This window comes from Eutrigla gurnardus (genome assembly GCF_963514095.1).
Source record: "Eutrigla gurnardus genome assembly, chromosome: 9".
In the NCBI taxonomy this organism is placed as follows: domain Eukaryota; kingdom Metazoa; phylum Chordata; class Actinopteri; order Perciformes; family Triglidae; genus Eutrigla; species Eutrigla gurnardus.
In genome coordinates, this window is record NC_139923.1 from 6,459,643 (window position 1) to 6,478,072 (window position 18,430).

At 40.6% G+C, this 18,430-nt stretch overlaps 1 protein-coding gene across 1 annotated transcript in view; it reads right to left on the bottom strand.

The window, feature by feature from the left end:
- zc3h18 (zinc finger CCCH-type containing 18) overlaps nucleotides 1-15,357 on the bottom strand; it is a 28,544-nt gene extending 13,187 nt beyond the window's left edge. Inside the window, exons 1-10 of the mRNA XM_084016809.1 lie at nucleotides 15,197-15,357; nucleotides 13,132-14,151; nucleotides 11,393-11,477; nucleotides 9,513-9,661; nucleotides 9,264-9,359; nucleotides 8,291-8,433; nucleotides 7,564-7,593; nucleotides 7,006-7,120; nucleotides 6,398-6,666; nucleotides 24-206 (exon numbers count right to left, since the gene is read on the bottom strand). Coding sequence (XP_083872935.1) covers nucleotides 24-206; nucleotides 6,398-6,666; nucleotides 7,006-7,120; nucleotides 7,564-7,593; nucleotides 8,291-8,433; nucleotides 9,264-9,359; nucleotides 9,513-9,661; nucleotides 11,393-11,477; nucleotides 13,132-14,115 — 2,054 coding nt within the window. The 5' untranslated portion in view covers nucleotides 14,116-14,151; nucleotides 15,197-15,357. The remainder of the gene's footprint in view (nucleotides 1-23; nucleotides 207-6,397; nucleotides 6,667-7,005; nucleotides 7,121-7,563; nucleotides 7,594-8,290; nucleotides 8,434-9,263; nucleotides 9,360-9,512; nucleotides 9,662-11,392; nucleotides 11,478-13,131; nucleotides 14,152-15,196) is intronic.
- Nucleotides 15,358-18,430: the final 3,073 nt, after the last annotated feature.

Below are 18,430 nucleotides of genomic sequence, written 5' to 3' on the forward strand. Positions count from 1 at the left end.
TGCATTGAATGAGGAGTTCCTACCTGGAGGAGTTGGATAGAGAGACGGAGGAGCCTGAAGGCCGGTGTCGTCGGCGGCCTCGTGGTGGGGAGCCCAACCCGGGGCGTCTCCTGGGGGACTTGGACCGACGCCATGGATCCTTCCACTCATCTGGTCGCCTCATAACTGGAACAACCTCCTTTTTGGAGGGAGGCTCCATCGGCCTGCTGAGAAGATTGAAAGATGATCAATGGCTGGTTAGAGACAATTGGCAGTGTTTTCAGTTTTCAGAACAGGATATTGCCGCCTGGGTGAAACAAAGCAGCGGTGTTAGACCTTGGGATGAGATTGGGCTGCAAAGCCTGCTTATTGGCTGTTAGGCCTTGCATGATCTGCTTAATTTGGCATTCAGTTAACACACCAGTCATAGTTTTGTTTTAATGAAAACTTAACTCAACTTTGCTCCTGGTGTTCTTCAGCCGAGTTTTGGAATAAGGAAATAACGAGAGTAAAACAAGTCCCAGTGAAACAAAGAGTATCTTTAGCTTGTGAAAAATAATAATAATATTTGAATGGTGTATCGTTACAAGAGGGACTTAGATAAATCCCTCTCATTTGATTGGGCCATTAAAGATTAGGCAGGCTGTAGCGTAATACAGAGCACACACCTGCCTCGTCACTAAAAGTTGCTGATTGATGGCTGGACGTCATGATGTTATTGGTTGGTAGGATACATATGGGTAAAAGTAAACTATGGGAAACACTGGTGTGTGTAATATGCTGTATAAGTTTAAAATCACATGTAATAAGGAAGAAAACAACTTAAATAAACACTTCAGTCTGGAACAGGAAACATACTTGGAATTACACAATCGTCAGCCCTACAGGATAAATGAGTGCATGACCTTTGGTCGACAATGAACTGCAAGAACATAAAAGACATGTCCCCAGGTGGATGAGAAACTCCGCAGGTGTGACGCAAAAGTAAACAAGTGGTGTCACAGCGTAGAGCTAAAAATAGAATAACACAGGAGCTATTTTTAGCTCCTTTTAGATCAACAGAAAGTTTCCTTTGAGGAAGGAAGGAAAAAAAGGAAGTGGGGAAAATAAACTCATAAAAAGGCCCACGGAGCACACTGAAAGGTGATAGGATGTTTGCAGACCTTTGTAAGTTTATAATTCTGCCCGAGCAGCCTTGTGAAAAAACATAAGCCAGTCTGGTGGGAGGAGGCTTTAAACCTGTTGAACCATATGTCCTGCTTTGAAATGTAAAACACAAAATTTGACCATAGGTCAGGTTGTGGTTAAAGCCAGGAGAGAAGTGTGGAGAGTTTTGAAAACTGTAGTCAAGCACTGAAAAACGAGTTTGGACCACATGAACCGCTGCCGTGCAGACTGTGGTTGGAGTTTTGCACATGTGACAGTTGTGCCCGCTGTCATTTAGCAATCAGATCAAATGTCACTGTTAAGTGAATATACACACAGGTTTTCCCACAAACTTTCCCATACCATGAAAACAAATAGTTATGTTCTAGTATTGCGCAGCAGTGAATTCACTTTGTGGTCACAGTAACGTTTTTTGTATTTGTATTCATGCAGATTAGAAAGTGAATAACAAAAAGCTTTAAAACACAAAGGTAAAATTTGAGGTCAGCTATTGTGTACCCTCCTGTTCTATATGGAATACATTTCTTATATAATGGTTTTTATATTTTATCGTCACCTTCTTACAATATGGCGTACGTCATTTTTGACCAAAAGAAAAAATTGTTTTGCTTAAATCAGCTCTTCATGATGCTGGTCACCTCAACACTAAAATCACCTACATCCTCAGTGGAACAGATCATGTGATCCTTCCCCGTAGTATAATGGCCTATGTCAAGAGTGTGAATTAGGCCATAGTGAGATGTTGTTTGGTTTGGTTTAGCTAAGAGTGACTACAGTTGGTCAGGTTAAAAAGTAAGTCAGAAAGGCATGTTCGTATATTAGCCTTAGTCATCTTATCCTCTTATGATACATAACTGACTGACAGCGATATTTGTACGTCAATAGTCATCTATTGTCATGACCTTTGTGTGAAATGATAGGCCATTATTTTAAGAGAGTGATGATATATAGGCTTCGAAAAGCAGTGAAAAGATTTATCAGCATGTTCAAAAAATAAACCGCAAAAAAAAAAAAAAAAGGACCAAATTACATCACACATCAGAATTTGATGAATGATGATGTTGATCATTTGTTTAGAATGACGTAACACAGCTCAGTGGAATCCCAAATCATCAACCCATTGATAAAGTAAAACATGAAATCACAGGCTGATGAAACGTGTGAGTTTCATCACAGCAACGCATAATGTGACTCATAATGTGACTCAGTAGTGTGTTTGGCCCTGCATGCTTTTATGGACTCCCAATAATGACTGGGCTGCAATGACATCAACACCTGTAATCCAGGAACTGCCTCCACACTCATAAAGCCAAGCATCGTCCTGGACTAGGACGAACCCAGGGCCCACTCCACCAAGAGGATCCCCTGGCCCCATTGCATAGGAGGGCCCCATTGTACCTGGAGGAACCCAGGGCCTACTCCACCAGGAGGAACCCAGGACCTACTCCACCAGGAGGAAGTACCCTTGGCTATGACATAGAGGTCTGTGAAACCCTCCAAGGATGTGCCTCCCCAGACCATCACTGACCCACCACCAAACTGCTCATGCTGGATGACGTTACAGGCAGCGTTACGTTCACCACGACGTCTCCAGACTCTTTCACACCTGTCACATGTGCTCAATGTGAACCTGCTCTCATCTGAGAAGAGAACAGGGCGCCAAAGGTGGACCTGACAATTCTGGTGTTCTCTGGTAGATGGCAGCGGAGCTGCGGGGTACTAGGCTGCAAGACCAGGTCCGACTAGAGGATGTCGGCTCTCATGCCACCATCACGGAGTTTGTTTCTAGTTTGGTCAGAAACATGCACACCAGTAGCCTGCTGAAGGTCATTTTGTGGGGCTCTGGCAGTGCTCCTCCTGTTCCTCCTCCAATCAGGACCAGATAGTGGTCCTGCTGCTGGGTTGATGCCCTTCTATGATCCTGTCCAGCTCTCCTTGTGTAATCGCTGGTCTCCTGGTATCTCCTCCATGCTCTTGTGACTGTGCTAAGAGAGACAGGGCTCCAGAGTGCGACCAACCTCCCCGCAGCGTCTCAGCATCAGGCAGCCACAAACCGAAGCAGTGAGGAGTCAGAAATGATAGTAACAATTAACACTGCTTATAGTATCACCCAAGAAGATTTAAGTTTATTTTTAAACAATTGATGTTATTTTTATTTATTGTTTGGGTTGAGATTTAAATGGAAAAAAATGTATTCCTGTTTATAGTCTTTTACAATACATCATGTGATTTTACACATTACAAGTGTATATGGGAAATGTAAAGTAAAAGGTACAACATAGACATTATTGCTACAAAGACATTTTTTGGGTGTACCTAAATTATGGACTGGTGCACATCAATGAAAAAGTTAGGCGCACCAGTGTGACCGATGTAAAAAGATAGTCTGGAGCCTTGAGACACAGCAAACCTTCTTGTGACCTCCGTATGGAAGTATTTTAAATATTACAGTATACCCCTAAATGTTGGGGTTTTGGGATTACCTATTCATTTACGTATCATAGGCCCTGAGGTGAATACATTGTACGTTGCATATTATTGTCATAAGCACAATGTCAAAAAGGTGAAGTGGTAATGCAGAAAAGCTGTTCCATGTTCTTCCAAAAGAACTCAACAACATTTACTCAGGAATCCTATTCATGCGTAGAAAATAATTTACAATTGCCATAATGAATTCTTGTTTGGGTTGACAAAAAGTACCTGTATGTAGCAGATTTCACGTAGCTACAGATATTTCACAACTTCTTCAACCTGTGCAAACTTCCCCTCCAACCTAAAAAAGTAAAAATGCTACTTAGGTCACATCTGTCTGAGATGACAGATTAATAATTAAGTCATTTATTCATGTTAAAGTTAGGTGGTACACCCGCAATAGTGCAACCGCATTTGTGTTTATTGATTGGAGACAGCGAGGAAAAATAAGTTATTTTATTGATTAATTTCCCAGGATTAAATATTATTCCTAAAAATAGTATGTGATTGCCACATTGTATTTTCATATATATTATGAGGAAACATGGTAAATGTAAGCAGCACTAAGGTGGAACCTTTGTCACGGGAGCAGTTGCGCCCTGGGTGTGGTCTCAGGTGGGAACCTCCGGCTACACCTCAGATCCGATCTTGATGACAAAATGAACGCAACGTGTCGTTATTGCTGCTGAAATTTATCTGTGTTTTACAGGTTAGTAGTCACTGCAATTCATCACTGCAAAACCTATGTAAAGCTTAACTACATGTGGGCATGTGTTGTTAATACGTTTACATTGATTTTGAGTGTTTATGTGCATTTGAAATCCTGCCTCCGCGTAAGGCAGAAGGCACACACGGTGTAGGTGTGTGGGTTATTTCACCCAATATACGGTCTTGCAGACAAGTCGCTACTTTTTGTTATTTTAAACCGAGGTTTATTTTGGCTCTCACACATGTAACGGGTTGCAGGAGAATAAGTATTGTTGCCAAGTAGTTCATTTAAATGGCAGTTAAAAGCTACAGGATTTATTTGTTTACAAAGTGTTGATATAAAATATACAGCTAAAATGTAAGATACTAATGTGAAATTCATTTGGTTACCTGTAAAGTGTTTTGCATTTATCTTTGAGTGTAAGTTTAGTTTAATGTGGTTATGTTCAGAATCACAGCAGATTAGATGTTGCTGCGATAAATACTGTTAAGAACTGCTGTAACTATATCATTATAGTACCATGATTCACATTTAAGTGAGTATGTGTTATTGAACATTGTGAACGCATTTGTGAGATGTGATTACGATTATGTAGTATTACGATTGATGGACATATGTTGCACTAAATATACAGTCATGAAGGACTGAAACAGAGACTGAAACTTAAAGGGATGTGCTATGTGAATATTTGAATGTGAATTTAAATACAGATCTGATCTTGATGACAAAATGAATGCAACATGTCGTTATTGCTGCTGAAATTGATCTGTGTTTTACAGATCTGTATTTGCTACTGTGGTACCAATCTTGGGACCCCTAACAGTTACATAGAGGTGGATATCAACAGTGATGAGGACATAATGAGCATGAACATGCTTTGTCTCCACCAACCAACCTCCGCTATTCCTACTAGCCACACTAGCTCCCCCTTGTGGTTAACCTAACTTAGGTATCTGCAGCTCTAACTTCATACCACATCACCAGCACCTATCCACAATAGTTTGACATAGACCTAAAAAGTTGAATAGTGATGTGTCTAGAAAATTCAGAGTGAACGCTGTCCATTAAAACTATGTGGAAATATGTTGGAGGATGCTGCACAGATAATACTGGAGTCCCCAAAAGTCACATATACCCTAATACATGCTCCATTCCTCTCAAATAAGATGGTCATCTTCAGCTGCACCTATGTGGCGAGAAAGCACACGGCTCTGAGGGCTCTCCTCATTCCTCGGATTGTGGAAGAAGAAGTGGGTCAGTATGCCAACATGACATGGCACTCACATCCTGCTATAGCTCTAAACGGCTAAACAGGACACTCCACCAGGATTAGGGCTGGACTCATGTGAGTTGTAAGTGAGTCGGTCATTCTTGTACCCTGTGGAAGCTGCTCAGCGCCATGGTATGACCAAATGAAGCAGATGCTGGCAGCCTGGCCGTGGACAATTCCCCATTCCTGAGGGTGACTCTTTCATGATGCTGGGACAATAGGCCACCCTCTCTGGGCAGCCTTCCCCAGGCTTGGCTCCTGAGCGGGACGGGCTGAAGGGGGCTGGGCTGTTTGGACAGGTTGTGCAGATGATACAGGCAGCTAGTATGAGATCCACCATTAGTTACGGCAGGGGGTTTCCATTAGTTATGTGCAGCGATTCACTCCTTTTTGCAGAGGGCTCTCTCATGCCACTATTAGTGCACGCTCTGTCACCACTTTCACTGTTGTTTGCACTGTTAACCCCATTAGTGTGAGCCACTGGGTCGCTGTCGCCATGTTGAGAGGCGATCAAAATGCTCCCCGTCTCGTATCATGCACCTTTAAGTTCCTACAGCGCTTATCCAGTTTTGCTCCTTTTCTTTTGTTATGATACAGACTGAACCCGTTTTCTGTTTTGTCTTTGAATGTGTGTATGTATGTTTGTGTGTAGATGTTAAAAAGTGAAAAAAAAAGAAAGAAAAGATTTGAACAATAAATAAAACATAAATATAGGTATCTCTACGCGTGGGGGCAGATTAATAACAAGAAACTGTAGTATAGAAATGCCAAACTAGTAAAGCCACTAGAATTCCACTTACTTGGGTGGCAGGCTGAGTGGAGAGCGTGGTTTCAGTTTATCCTCGTCTTTTTTCTCTCTGGGATCTCGAGGAGGACGCATCCTCGGCCTCTCCTTCTCATCCCGCTTCATCCGGTCCTTCTCCCATTCTTCTTTCCGTCGCATCCTCTCCTTCTCGCGTTCCCGCTCTCTCTCCCTCTCTCTCTGCCGCCGCTCCCTCTCACGGTGATCTCTCTCCCTGTCTCGATCCCGGTGCCTCTCCCGGGGGTCCCGGTCTCGTTCACGCTCCTGCTGAGATGGATATGTACAGTTGTATAGCTAAAAAATGTTTTAGCTTCTTAACTTTACAACACAATATAGTTTAATTTCTAAAGAAAAAGATTACAGTTTTTAGCAAGCATTTCACCAACAGGGGTAAATAGTTAATTATATATATTACTTATATACTGTACTTATTATATATGACTATATTCATCCATATACTGTAACTGTCCACTACCATTCACATGTTGCACCCTGCTTGGACATTGTTGCTTTATTTTGTGCTGTTGGCGGACTCACCTTCAGCGCCAAAGCTGAGAACCTTAACATCAGAGAGAATATTTTGAGCAAACTTTGGAAGATACTTACACCATAGTGGTAAGGAAGAGGAGCTTCTGTGTACTGCACTCTGAAGTTTTCATACTGGCCACCACGCCATAGGGCCTCCATTTCATAGTCATAGTATGGATCAGCATATGGGTCACTGAGGAGGGAAACACATTTGAATTGTATGCTGCCTCACAAAGGTCACTTACATGTTTATTGAGCATATAGGGGGGAAGATGATACAGAACATCATAGCCAACCTTATGTTTTGTTTTGTAGTTATATAAGTGCCAAATGTGGTACACATATAGCTTTCTATATTTGTGCGATACGTTGATATTACTCCGGTTTTAGCAGCATTCTCTAGACATGGAGACGGCTCATTCACCATATGAGTCTGTTTTACATCCCTTTGTGACACACGTCCTCTTTCCTGTTTACGTCCAGCTCTGTACATCATAGTTTATTTGTGAATTTCTATTTCATATTAAGAATCTGCAAAGCTAGTAATTAATATTGTCTTAAAAGCAAAGTTATATCTCCATGTGTCAACACTAGTGAAGACTTTTATTAAGGCCGTTCATGTTAGAGTTTACTTACCCATATGCAGGATCTCTGAACTCCATTTCACTGAAAGAAGAAAACAGATTTGTATCAATGACGAAAAATCAATCTACTAATATTTGGTATATTTACTACACAGAAATTGTATGTTCAAAGGAAAACTCTGAAATCCTTTCTAATGCCGCAAATGCAAACGCCTCACGTTGCTCACACGAGTTTGACCGCAGAATCTTTCGTATTTATTCGTGTCAATCTCGTTAGTAGCACTGTAGAGGAGGCGGGGCTGTTTGTCTCCATTTTTGAACTGGAGGAGCATCTCTTAACGAGGATGTGAGGTTTATTAAATAGAAAAACAGAACTAACTAGAAAAGCAATTTCTGGAGGAACTGCAGTGTGAAAGCTGGATGCTGAAAAGCTGACACAAAAAAAAAAAACTTAAACAACCTTAATACAAAACTTGCTAACAGCATCCTCATGGTGCTGCCAGGCTGACAGCCGGTCTGCCCAGGCTCAAATCTCAGATGTAGCCTTTCTTATGACTATTATTGTACGATACGATTTTTTTGGTTTAAATTATTCTGTAGTTTATTTCACCAAGCTTTGCTTAAATCATACGAGTCTGACGTGATTGGGTTTACATCATTTTAAAGTACCAGAGAAAACAGCTCTGTGTGAAGCCTGTATTCCAGAGCTGGAGATGCTGGTAAATTAAAGATTAACACATAAACAACAAACTAATGTGTTGCATGTAAGTAGGCCATACTCTCTGATGATGCGATAGCTGCGTTCTCTGAAGAAATCATTCTCTTTGTCAAACTCTCTCTCGTCCTCTCCGATGGTCACGTTGAAACGCTTCTCCTCAAAGTCTGGCTCCTGCTCCTTACGGATGGTGGCCTTCTTCAGCACCTACGGGACACAGAACAATGTGATTGGAACACCAATATAAATGACAGTGAACCACACAGAAATCTGTATGGTTTATTATGACGTGAAGAGAGGTAAAGGTGGGCTCACACAAAATCACATTTTTTGCCTTGCATTACTCGTGCGACATTGACCGCAGGAAATTTGCTTTTGTTCGCATCACCCTCCTGTCTGTGTTCATAACATCAGCCAGAGAAGCTTGATGACTTTCAGCAAGCTGTATTCACTGAATCTAGCAAGATACGCGTCAGCTGGTTTACCACAGCTGGATGAACCCAAAATAAACTATTCAGCTGTGAATTAAAAGCAATAAACAGACTTTGTATATAAAGGCACAAAAAACATTAGACGTCTATGGCTGCTTTTGCTGTTGTACATGTGATGTAATGCTGGTCCTATTTTTCAACCGAGTCAAGGGTAGTAGTAGTAGAATAAAACTGCAAACCTTGCAATTTGCAAGCTCTCCCGTTGGGTCATCTAAACATGGCTGCGCCTGCCACCATGGACTACTACTGTATCTGCCGTAAGTCTGTTAAGGCAGTTTTTTCTCACAACTGTCACGCTGTAATGCTTGCTCCTGGGTGATGTTGGGACTTTGAAATTCATTGACTTTGAAAATCATGCATATTCTAGTCCTGCTCTATGTCGAAATCTGTCCTGAGATAACTATTGTTGTGACATGACACTATAAATAAAGCTGAATTAATTAAACCAACAAGTCTGCAGTTAGTTTACTCACTTGGCAGCATGACAGCTGTTCTATTTGGCACAAGCTCACTTTTGTTTCCATGAGGGGCAGGCGAAGCATTTACCTCTTTGGCATGCCTTAAACCTCGCTCCCAGGCACTCTCCACAGGAGGCTCCACTGGAGGAGGTGGTGGAGGGAGCTCCTCCACGGCAGGTCCAGCCTACAACAGGGACACATTCATTCACTCTCTATATTTGCACACACAGGGATGCAGAGGCCCAGTGATACTGCCAGTAAAATAAGTGTTTATTTCATGTACTGGAACAATGTTACAGCAGACTTATTGGAATTAAGAGTTAAACAAAAGACGTACCCAGGGATTGTTGGGTAGGAGTGGGTGTGGTCCTCCAGGAGGAGCTCCATTGGGTGAGAAGAGGTCTGGCTTAGTGATGAGGGAATAGTTACCTTTGTCATTGACTCCGGGATGGATGAACCTACAGTTCATACCCCAAGTGCAATTTCCTGGAAAAAATCAAATGTACGACTACAGTTTAAGATACAAAATGAGAGGAAGACATTTTCATTGTTGTTTAAGTACACTGAAAAAGTCCATGATAATGTTGCATTTAAGCATAAAACACATCCTTTTTAGTGAAAAACAATCAAAGAATTGGCTGGACCGTAGAGGGCCATCCCTCTAAATGGCTCTGCAGCTCACTATGTAAGTAAGTAAATCAGTGATCATAGTTGCACCCTTGGTAAATCGAGTGTAAAACGTCACCAAGGGGCGTTGCTCATGAAGGAGCGCGCACACAGGGAACACATGGACATCACTCGCTGCAGTGATTGTAATGTGAAATGCAAAGCTGGAGAAGTCAACATGTCTGAAACACACTGAATACGGTAGATCTAAACGTGCACCGCTTGTCAGCCTGAAAGTTAAATCCTCCACTGCAGCTGTAGCTAGCATTAGCACAGCAGCCACCGCTAATGTTAGCACGCCTGCAGCTAACGTCTAAACAGTTCAACTTCCCCCCTGTGAGGTGAAGCATTACAAACTTCATCAACATCCTTAGGCGATTAATTGATTAATTGGATTCTATCCTTCATTTATCAAAGGTGCGTAGAAAAGTTCTAAATGTCTTACGAATGGAATTCAGGATGTGCAGAAGTACAAAAACATTTAAAAACGTATTAAACATGCGCAGGCCTGTCGTATGCACACCAGCGTTGAAAAATCCGACATGTTCTAAACCACCATGCTTGTGAATATTATGATCCATATATGGCAAGAAAACAAACTTTGATTTCCACCAAAGCAGGTGAAACTGATTCACAACCACTTGTGCGTCCGATATGAACAGATTTATATCCATGAAGCTTAACTGACTTGGTGTCATACTGTGATGAGTAAGTGTCCGGTGTGATGTGTCAGTGCTTTATTGTTGGTAATTGTCATTATTGTGCTGGTTTATAGTTCTGACCATTAGTGAGGTGGCTCTTACATTTCTTGACTCAAGCTGTATTTTGCCACAAGGACATGGCCTTGCTCCTCATTGACGGTCATTGTGAACAGTGTGACTGTAATAGGCCAAAGTCACCTGACCAATAAATCAGTCGAGGCTCTAAAATAAATCAATGACACTGGCTCAGTCGCTCTCCATCTCTCCTTGCCTGCCTTTTCATCATCAATGGCATCTTCCTCCCACCAGCCTCCTATTCTCTCTCCTCATCTTGCTTTTTAAAATGATAAACTTAGACTGCTTCATTTTCAGAACATGGTAAAAGCTAAATACAGTAAAAGTATGCACTGTGCACAGCGCATAGACTGTATATGACACAGCTACTATATACGTATAATTAGTTTCAATCCACGTACATAAAAAACAGAACCACATACGGTGGATGCAGAATTGTGGCACCCATCCTCCGGGTCCCTCTTGGGTGAATACTGTCAGCAGTATTGCCGTTGTTTGCACTGTTAGCTGCGAGCCACTGGTTCAGCTGTTGCCATGTTGAGAACCGTGCAGAGGCATTAGATATGCTCTGAATATCAAATATAATATCTTATAATAATTCTGACCAAGATCTATAATGAGTGAGAGAATTCACTGTTGACGGCAATGTATTGTTATGTACCAGCTAAGATATGCAAATATATTGATAAATCTGTCGTACTCTAAAATTGCCAGATAAAAGCCATTATGAAATATTGGTTGAGCTGTGGGATGAGACCTGCTCTTCAGCACCTACCTTTGATGAAGAACCTGCAGATGGGACGTGGTCTGATTTTCCTGTCAGAGGGATCTTTGACCTCCCCCTCCTCCAGGTCATCGTCCTGCCCACACATACAAAAGAGAAATCATGACGCCTTATATCATCTTGTTGTGTAATCATGCTACAAATGACGTATTTGGAGAGTGTCTTATTTGTATTTCATGTTAAAAAGTTGATGCCACATTCTGTGGCAGGCATTTGGCCTCATCGATTACATCCCACATTAAAACTTCCTGATTTTCAGTTCAATCATTAAGTATCTCTATCATAGGTCATGAATATCACAATGATGATAAATAAATAAATATGAAAATATATTGGCGACAAAATATTTGAGAGCACAAAATGAATACTTAATGCAAGGGCTTACTGGGCGGACGCCCCATGTCCACAACAGGATATTTTCCTTGAACTGAAAATTAAATTAATTTATGCTCTCTTCGAAGCCATCAGCCTTCATTTATAACACCATAGACACAAGTAATGCTTTCAGTTCTGTGCCGGACTTATACTGACTCTGCATGGGACAATATTGAGATTTCATGTCACAATTATCCCGCCAAAATAATTGCGATTCACTACATTATCCCCATAATCACCAAAAGCTGCTTAAAGGCCTTAAAATGGCACTAAAACATACTGTAATCACTTATCTTGTTAAGAAACAATTATTTATATTGTGACAAAGATTAAACATTTTTATTCAGTGAAAAAAAAAGTTGAATGAGGTGATCATAAAGGAAAATAAATGAAGGGCAAATTGTATCCTGTATTTGTTTTCAAATGAGGCTCTATTTCCCATTTCTCTACCATGATAACAAGCTAGAAAGCTTTTATCAGCTGTGGCTCAGAGGAAGAGCAAGTCATCCTCCAATCCGATGATCTGTGGTTCGAATCCCAACTCCTCCATACCAAAGTGTCACTGGGCAAGATATTAAACCCCAAATTGCCATGGAAGGCTGTGCCATCGGCGTGTGAATGTGTAAATGTAGTTTAAAGCAACTTGAGTGGTCGAAAAGACCAGAAGAAATGTCACTCATGACGATATTAACGATTATCCTGATGATAGAAATTCATCAGTCATCTCATTGCGAGTGTTTTTTTATTGCAATCCTCGATAAAAAACAAATACCCTAGCCTCCCATACCTTTTCTACTGATATTGATTTTTTTGTTTTGGGTGGTAAAAATCATCCACAGCAGTACATTGATTCACTTCTATGCTGGTATTGCACAGTTCACGCAACACTATTGAATAGTAGCTTATAAAACCCCACAAAATACCTCAACTATCCCTTTAATTATAAATAATATAACTGTGATGGCAATGTTCTGAACCTGAATATTGTGTACACTGCTCTTTGCTAAGGAGAAGGAGAGATTTAAAGACGAATTATATACTTCAAAGATAAAAGAGTACAGGAAGCTGATGCCAGTCCAATTAAATATCCCCGGATAAGAACTTAGTAATGATCCTGGACCAGTTTAGGACATCTGTATTGGCCAGCCATAAGTGCAGGCTATACATTCAGCAGCTACTATTTTACAATATTTTGTATTGATGAATGAAATAAAATATAATATAATATAATTAATAAATAAATAAATTCAAGACTAGATAACAGCTAGCAAGACATCTAAATATGGAAGGCATTCCCCCCATTCAATCAATCACCTCACAGTGTTTAACATATAATCCAAACTACGATCACTTACATCAATCTCTCCTTCATCAATCTCTCCATCATCTTCATCCTTCTTTTTGTCCCTGAAGGAATCTCTACGCATCCTTTCAGGCCCTCTGGAGTCACCTGTCCTTTTAAATTCACCGTCTCTAGGAGATGGGGGGAGGATTGGTTTCTTCTCCTTTTTCTTATTGATCTTGTCCTCACTCTCCTCCTCTTCTTCTCTCTCCACTTTTGTGTCTTCTTCATCTTCCTCGTCCTCGTGTGCAGGGATGCTGGGCTCCTCTGGGACCTCCTCATCGTAATCCAGTTCGTGCTCGTCCAGCTCCCGGGAAACTGACGCCGAGTCGTCCTTCATCTCCCTCACCGCGACAGCTCGCCTCCTCTCTTCTTCAGCTCTCTTCCTTTCGTTCTCCTCTTTCTCCTCAGCCTTGCTTTGGTCTTCCTCCTCATCATCATCATCATCATCCACTTCAGCTGTCTCAGGATCTTCAGTATCGTCCTTTCTGTAGTCGCCGTATCCTTCTTCCCCATCCTCTTCGGCAATGAAGCTCTTGCCCTGTTCTGGCTCTGAGTCTGGGGACTGTGGGGTGTCAATTACTCCATCCTCCTGCTCCTCTCCTTCCTCCTTGTCTTCCCCATCCAGCTGGTCCCCATGCAGACCATCTTCATCCCCCTCCATTAGCACAACGGTCCCATCCTCATGTCCTATCCCTCCTGTTTCTCCTACAGGCTCCTCATCTTCTGGGTCAGAGACAAAATCAGGCACCACCTCATCATCTTCCCTCTCCTCCTCCAACTCCAAACCTCTTCCTGGTCTTTCCAGCAACTCTTCTTCCTCCTCCTCCTCCTCCTCACCAAGCTCCCGATCCTCATCTTCATGGATTATCTCACTGTCTGAGATAAGCCTGTCCTCATCTTCATCAGGAGAATCCAGCAGATCACTGTCAGAAAGCCCCCTCTCCTCCTCCTCAGGAGACTGAGGGGACTGGGTAGGGCTTTCAGGAGTATCCATTAGAGAATATTCTGGTGTAAACAGAAAAACAGTAGTCTGTAAGAAATAGCCAACATGTAATATCAGAACTGAATTCATATTTTGATGGTACATTTCTGCTATTCTTTATCATGAAAACAACGTGTCATGCCACACTTCGTTAAAAAAAATCCTGGCAATTTAATATATCTGCATATCAACCAGGTTAAACACCAGGTAGAACAGAGTATAAGAATATGCATAGTAAAAGTATTTACAAACAGCAAATGAGTTCCAGTTGATGTATAGATACTGAGGGAAATAACTGATCGCATTGTATTGATAAGCTTGTACAGATATATATATATATATATATATATATATATATATAACACATCACATCGGCAAAGACAAACCGACTTATAATACAGTAGATCACAATACTGGACGAAATCGCACAAAATGTTCGACAGCAAAACTGAATGTATTTCGTTGCTTTGAACTTTGCCTGAGAAAGAAAAAAAGAAAAATTAGCCAATAGAGAAGGGCTTGGACTTAAACTTTTAAAACTGCTTATATGAAAACTAGACATAACAATAGGTTTATAATTGGCAATGGGATTTACTTAGTACGCTAGCTAACAACTAGCGTTAACGTTATCTGCCGGTATGTTAGAAGCTAAAAACCTGATATAACTTCAAACGTCTCGTAAGGGTTCATTTGTTCCATAAGTAAGTAACCTTCATATGTGTTCATAATGAGACACCATGTCCACGTTTGTATGCACTAAAGTTCCCCGGCAACGTAACGTGATTACACTTCTAATAGCTGGTCGCGCTAGGAGGCGACAAGGCCCCTAACTTCAACGTCAACGCGACCAGAGCGGCTAGCCAACGAGCACACTGCCCTCACATAACAGCAAACCTCCCTAGAAGAATAGAAAACAATAAACGGGTTAACTACACAATAATGCTAACGAGACACGGCCGGGCTCGCAATGAGCGGACCTTGTAGCGCTGCCTTTCAATTAACAATGCAGCCTCCCTGAAGCTAACTTTGAGCTAAAAACGTAGCTACACTCTACTAGACGCTAAAAAACACACACACAATTTTTTTCATTCACCTTGCCAACCCGGAGCTCTTCAAAGACAGCACTGCTGCTTTATCAACGGCCCTCTCCTGCTAATGTTGTTTTTCAAGATCTTCAATAAATATTTTACGAGTTTATTTAAGAGCTACGGTGGAGGAAAATGAAGCACTCCTCACGACACAGCGAGAGCGGCCATTACCTCAACGTCATCAACATACGACAATCTACTGCGGTCAAGCCAGCCAGCCTCCACTTCGAATAACGCAGTCAAACCAGCACCCGCGGTTTTTTTTACGCGTATATACTAGGCATTACGGTAAAAGCGTGTGAAAAACTGACTTCAAAATAAAAGTTACGTTTCACATTCATTCAATAAGACTGTCAATAATGAAGAATGACTAAATAAGTAAGTATACAAATAAATAAATAACATGCATAAATAATTGAAACAAAACCAAATGTGGTAACTCAAAAACTATAATTAGCATCTGTAAATTGTATTTCAGAGAAAAAAGGTAACTCTAATTGTGTGAATATTTATTGAAACCTATACATTTCCAACGACCAATCTAACCTAAAAATGACAATATACCACCACAAATTCAGAAATTTCGTGGAAAAGGATCCCGGTGGCGCATTGCTGTCACACTAAAAAAAAAAAAAAAAAAGGCTTAGTATCAAGTAATTACGTGAAAGTTTCTTGTTATAACAATATCTTTTTCACGTTTTATATATAGTCACGTATATATAGTATCATGTTATTACATGAAATTATCACGTTATTTCATGATAATGATATTTTCACATTATAACATGAAAATATCATGTTATTTCAAGATATGATATTTTCACGTTTTTACACGATATTTATCATGTTATTATATGAAATGATCACGTTATTTCGTGATATTGACATTTTCACGTTATAACATGAAAGTCCAGTCTGACTTGCTGTAAGTCGCGCTCTTCCTGCAGGAGCAACTAAACCAATATGGCATGTTGCATGGCTACAGATTTATGCATTTGAAATGCATTAAGCTGGCTTGGATGCATTGTTCGCTGTCAAGATTCTCGATCCTCAAGGAGTGCAGCTGAGGTTAAGTCGGCGTCTAAGACGACGTCTTGTAAAAACGTGAAAATATAATATCTTGAAATAACATGATATTTTCATGTTATAACGTGAAAAAATCATTATCATGAAATAACGTCATAATTTCATGTAATAACATGATAAATATCTTGTAAAAATCTCTTGTAAATTCATATCTTAAAATAACATGATATTTTCATGTTATAACGTGAAAATATCATTATCATGTAATAACGTGATACTTATCTTGTTAAAACGTGAAAAAGATTGTTATAACAAGAAACTTTCACGTAATTACTTGATACTGATGAGCCTTATTTTTTTTAGTGTGACAGAATGCGCCACGGTAACTAAGTGACTAAATTGTATTCGTGGAAAAAAAGAAAAAAGTACGACCTATTCTTACAAACTGACTTAACTTCAAGTTAATAGCCAATTTTACAGTATCACGCATACCTTCACATGAAATTTAGATTTAGAAGGCCTTTAAAATATCCTATATCAGCTATCTTTCTTCCAAAATCATATTTAAAAATTACATTTAATATGAATTGAAATGATATGGCCCTTTGTTAAAAAATATATTTTCCATTCAGATCAACAGCAGACCATTACAAAGTGTCACTCAGAGAATAGCCAAGCATTCTGATGCCGGATTTCAAAATAAAAGTCCGTTAAAATTCGCTTATGGGAGAAAAACATCCCTCTAAATTCAAAGGATTTCAAAGGAAATGATCCATAATCAGAAACTATTTTTTACTTCAGCTAATTAGCCCACCACCTCGGGAGGTACATATAAGGACATTCAAAGCACTTTAAAATATCATTCAGGAGTTAATTTACCTCTAAATCCGATTAGATTCAAAAGGAAATGGTCTATAGTCACAAACAAACTTCATTTCAGATTGATAGCCAACCATCTCAGAGTTTCACTCATGGACTATCATTATATTATTATCTACTTTCCTCTAATTTCAGATTAGATTTAAAAGGAAATAGTAGTATACAAATTAATTTCATACTGAATGAGCAGACCACCTTGAAAGGTACTTCAGACAGTATGAGGACGTTTTGATGTGGGATCTCATCTGGCTGTAGAGGTCCTGGGTGGCTGTAGAGGTCCTAGATGGCTGTAGAGGTCCTGGATGGCTGTAGAGGTCCTGGATGGCTGTAGAGGTCCTGGGTGGCTGTAGTGGTCCTGGGTGGCTGTAGAGGTCTTGGGTGGCGGTAGAGGTCCTAGATGGCTGTAGAGGTCCTAGATGGCCGTAGAGGTCCTAGATGGCCGTAGAGGTCCTAGATGGCCGTAGAGGTCAGATGGCCGTAGAGGTCCTAGATGGCCGTAGAGGTCCTAGATGGCTGTAGAGGCCATGGCTGTAGAGGTGCTAGATGACTAGAGGCTAATGTTGTTGCTCATGGGAACAATTCATCCCATGTTATTATAATACATAATATAATATTATTGTTGAAGTATTGATATTGTTGTTTTTGTTGATATTGTTATTAATATTGTTGTTTGGTGTTAATGTTTATATTATTGTCCACCCATCCATTCATCGCTTTATCCTGTATTCAGGGTCGCGGGGGGGGGGGGGGGGACGCAAGTCTACGCAAGTCTATTACAGGGAGACATGTAGAGACAGATGTGATGGGAATTTTTCATTTAGTAGTTCATTATAGTATAATTAGTAGTTTGAGTAGTTTTAACTCATACTATTCCAAGTGTCATGAGGTAACCTGTATTGTGCACTTATGTCATGTCATGTGTTACATGAGTTGTAAAATGCATCTTGTGACACCAGCACAGCTGGCAAGTCAATATGGATCTATGGACACTGATGAGTGGTTCAAACACCACATTCTGGACAAAGTTCTCCGTCTACACAAACAACGGAACAATGCTTTCCGATGACACATCACAAACAACTGTATAAAATGCCCTTCTCAAGACTGAAGACTTGGTCAGACTCTTAAGGAGTCTGCCCCTATCTGGCCAGATAGTTTGCTCTGAAGCTGTATGTCGGTGATGCGGTCCGCTTGGACACCCTGTTTGCGAGGGCTTTGACTTATTAGACTTTGTCTGTTTACAGTCTGTCTGTAGCGACTGCTAGCCTGTTTAGGACTCTTTATAGAATAAATTACTAAAAGCTCTGTTAGGAGTTGTATTCTTATTTCTCATC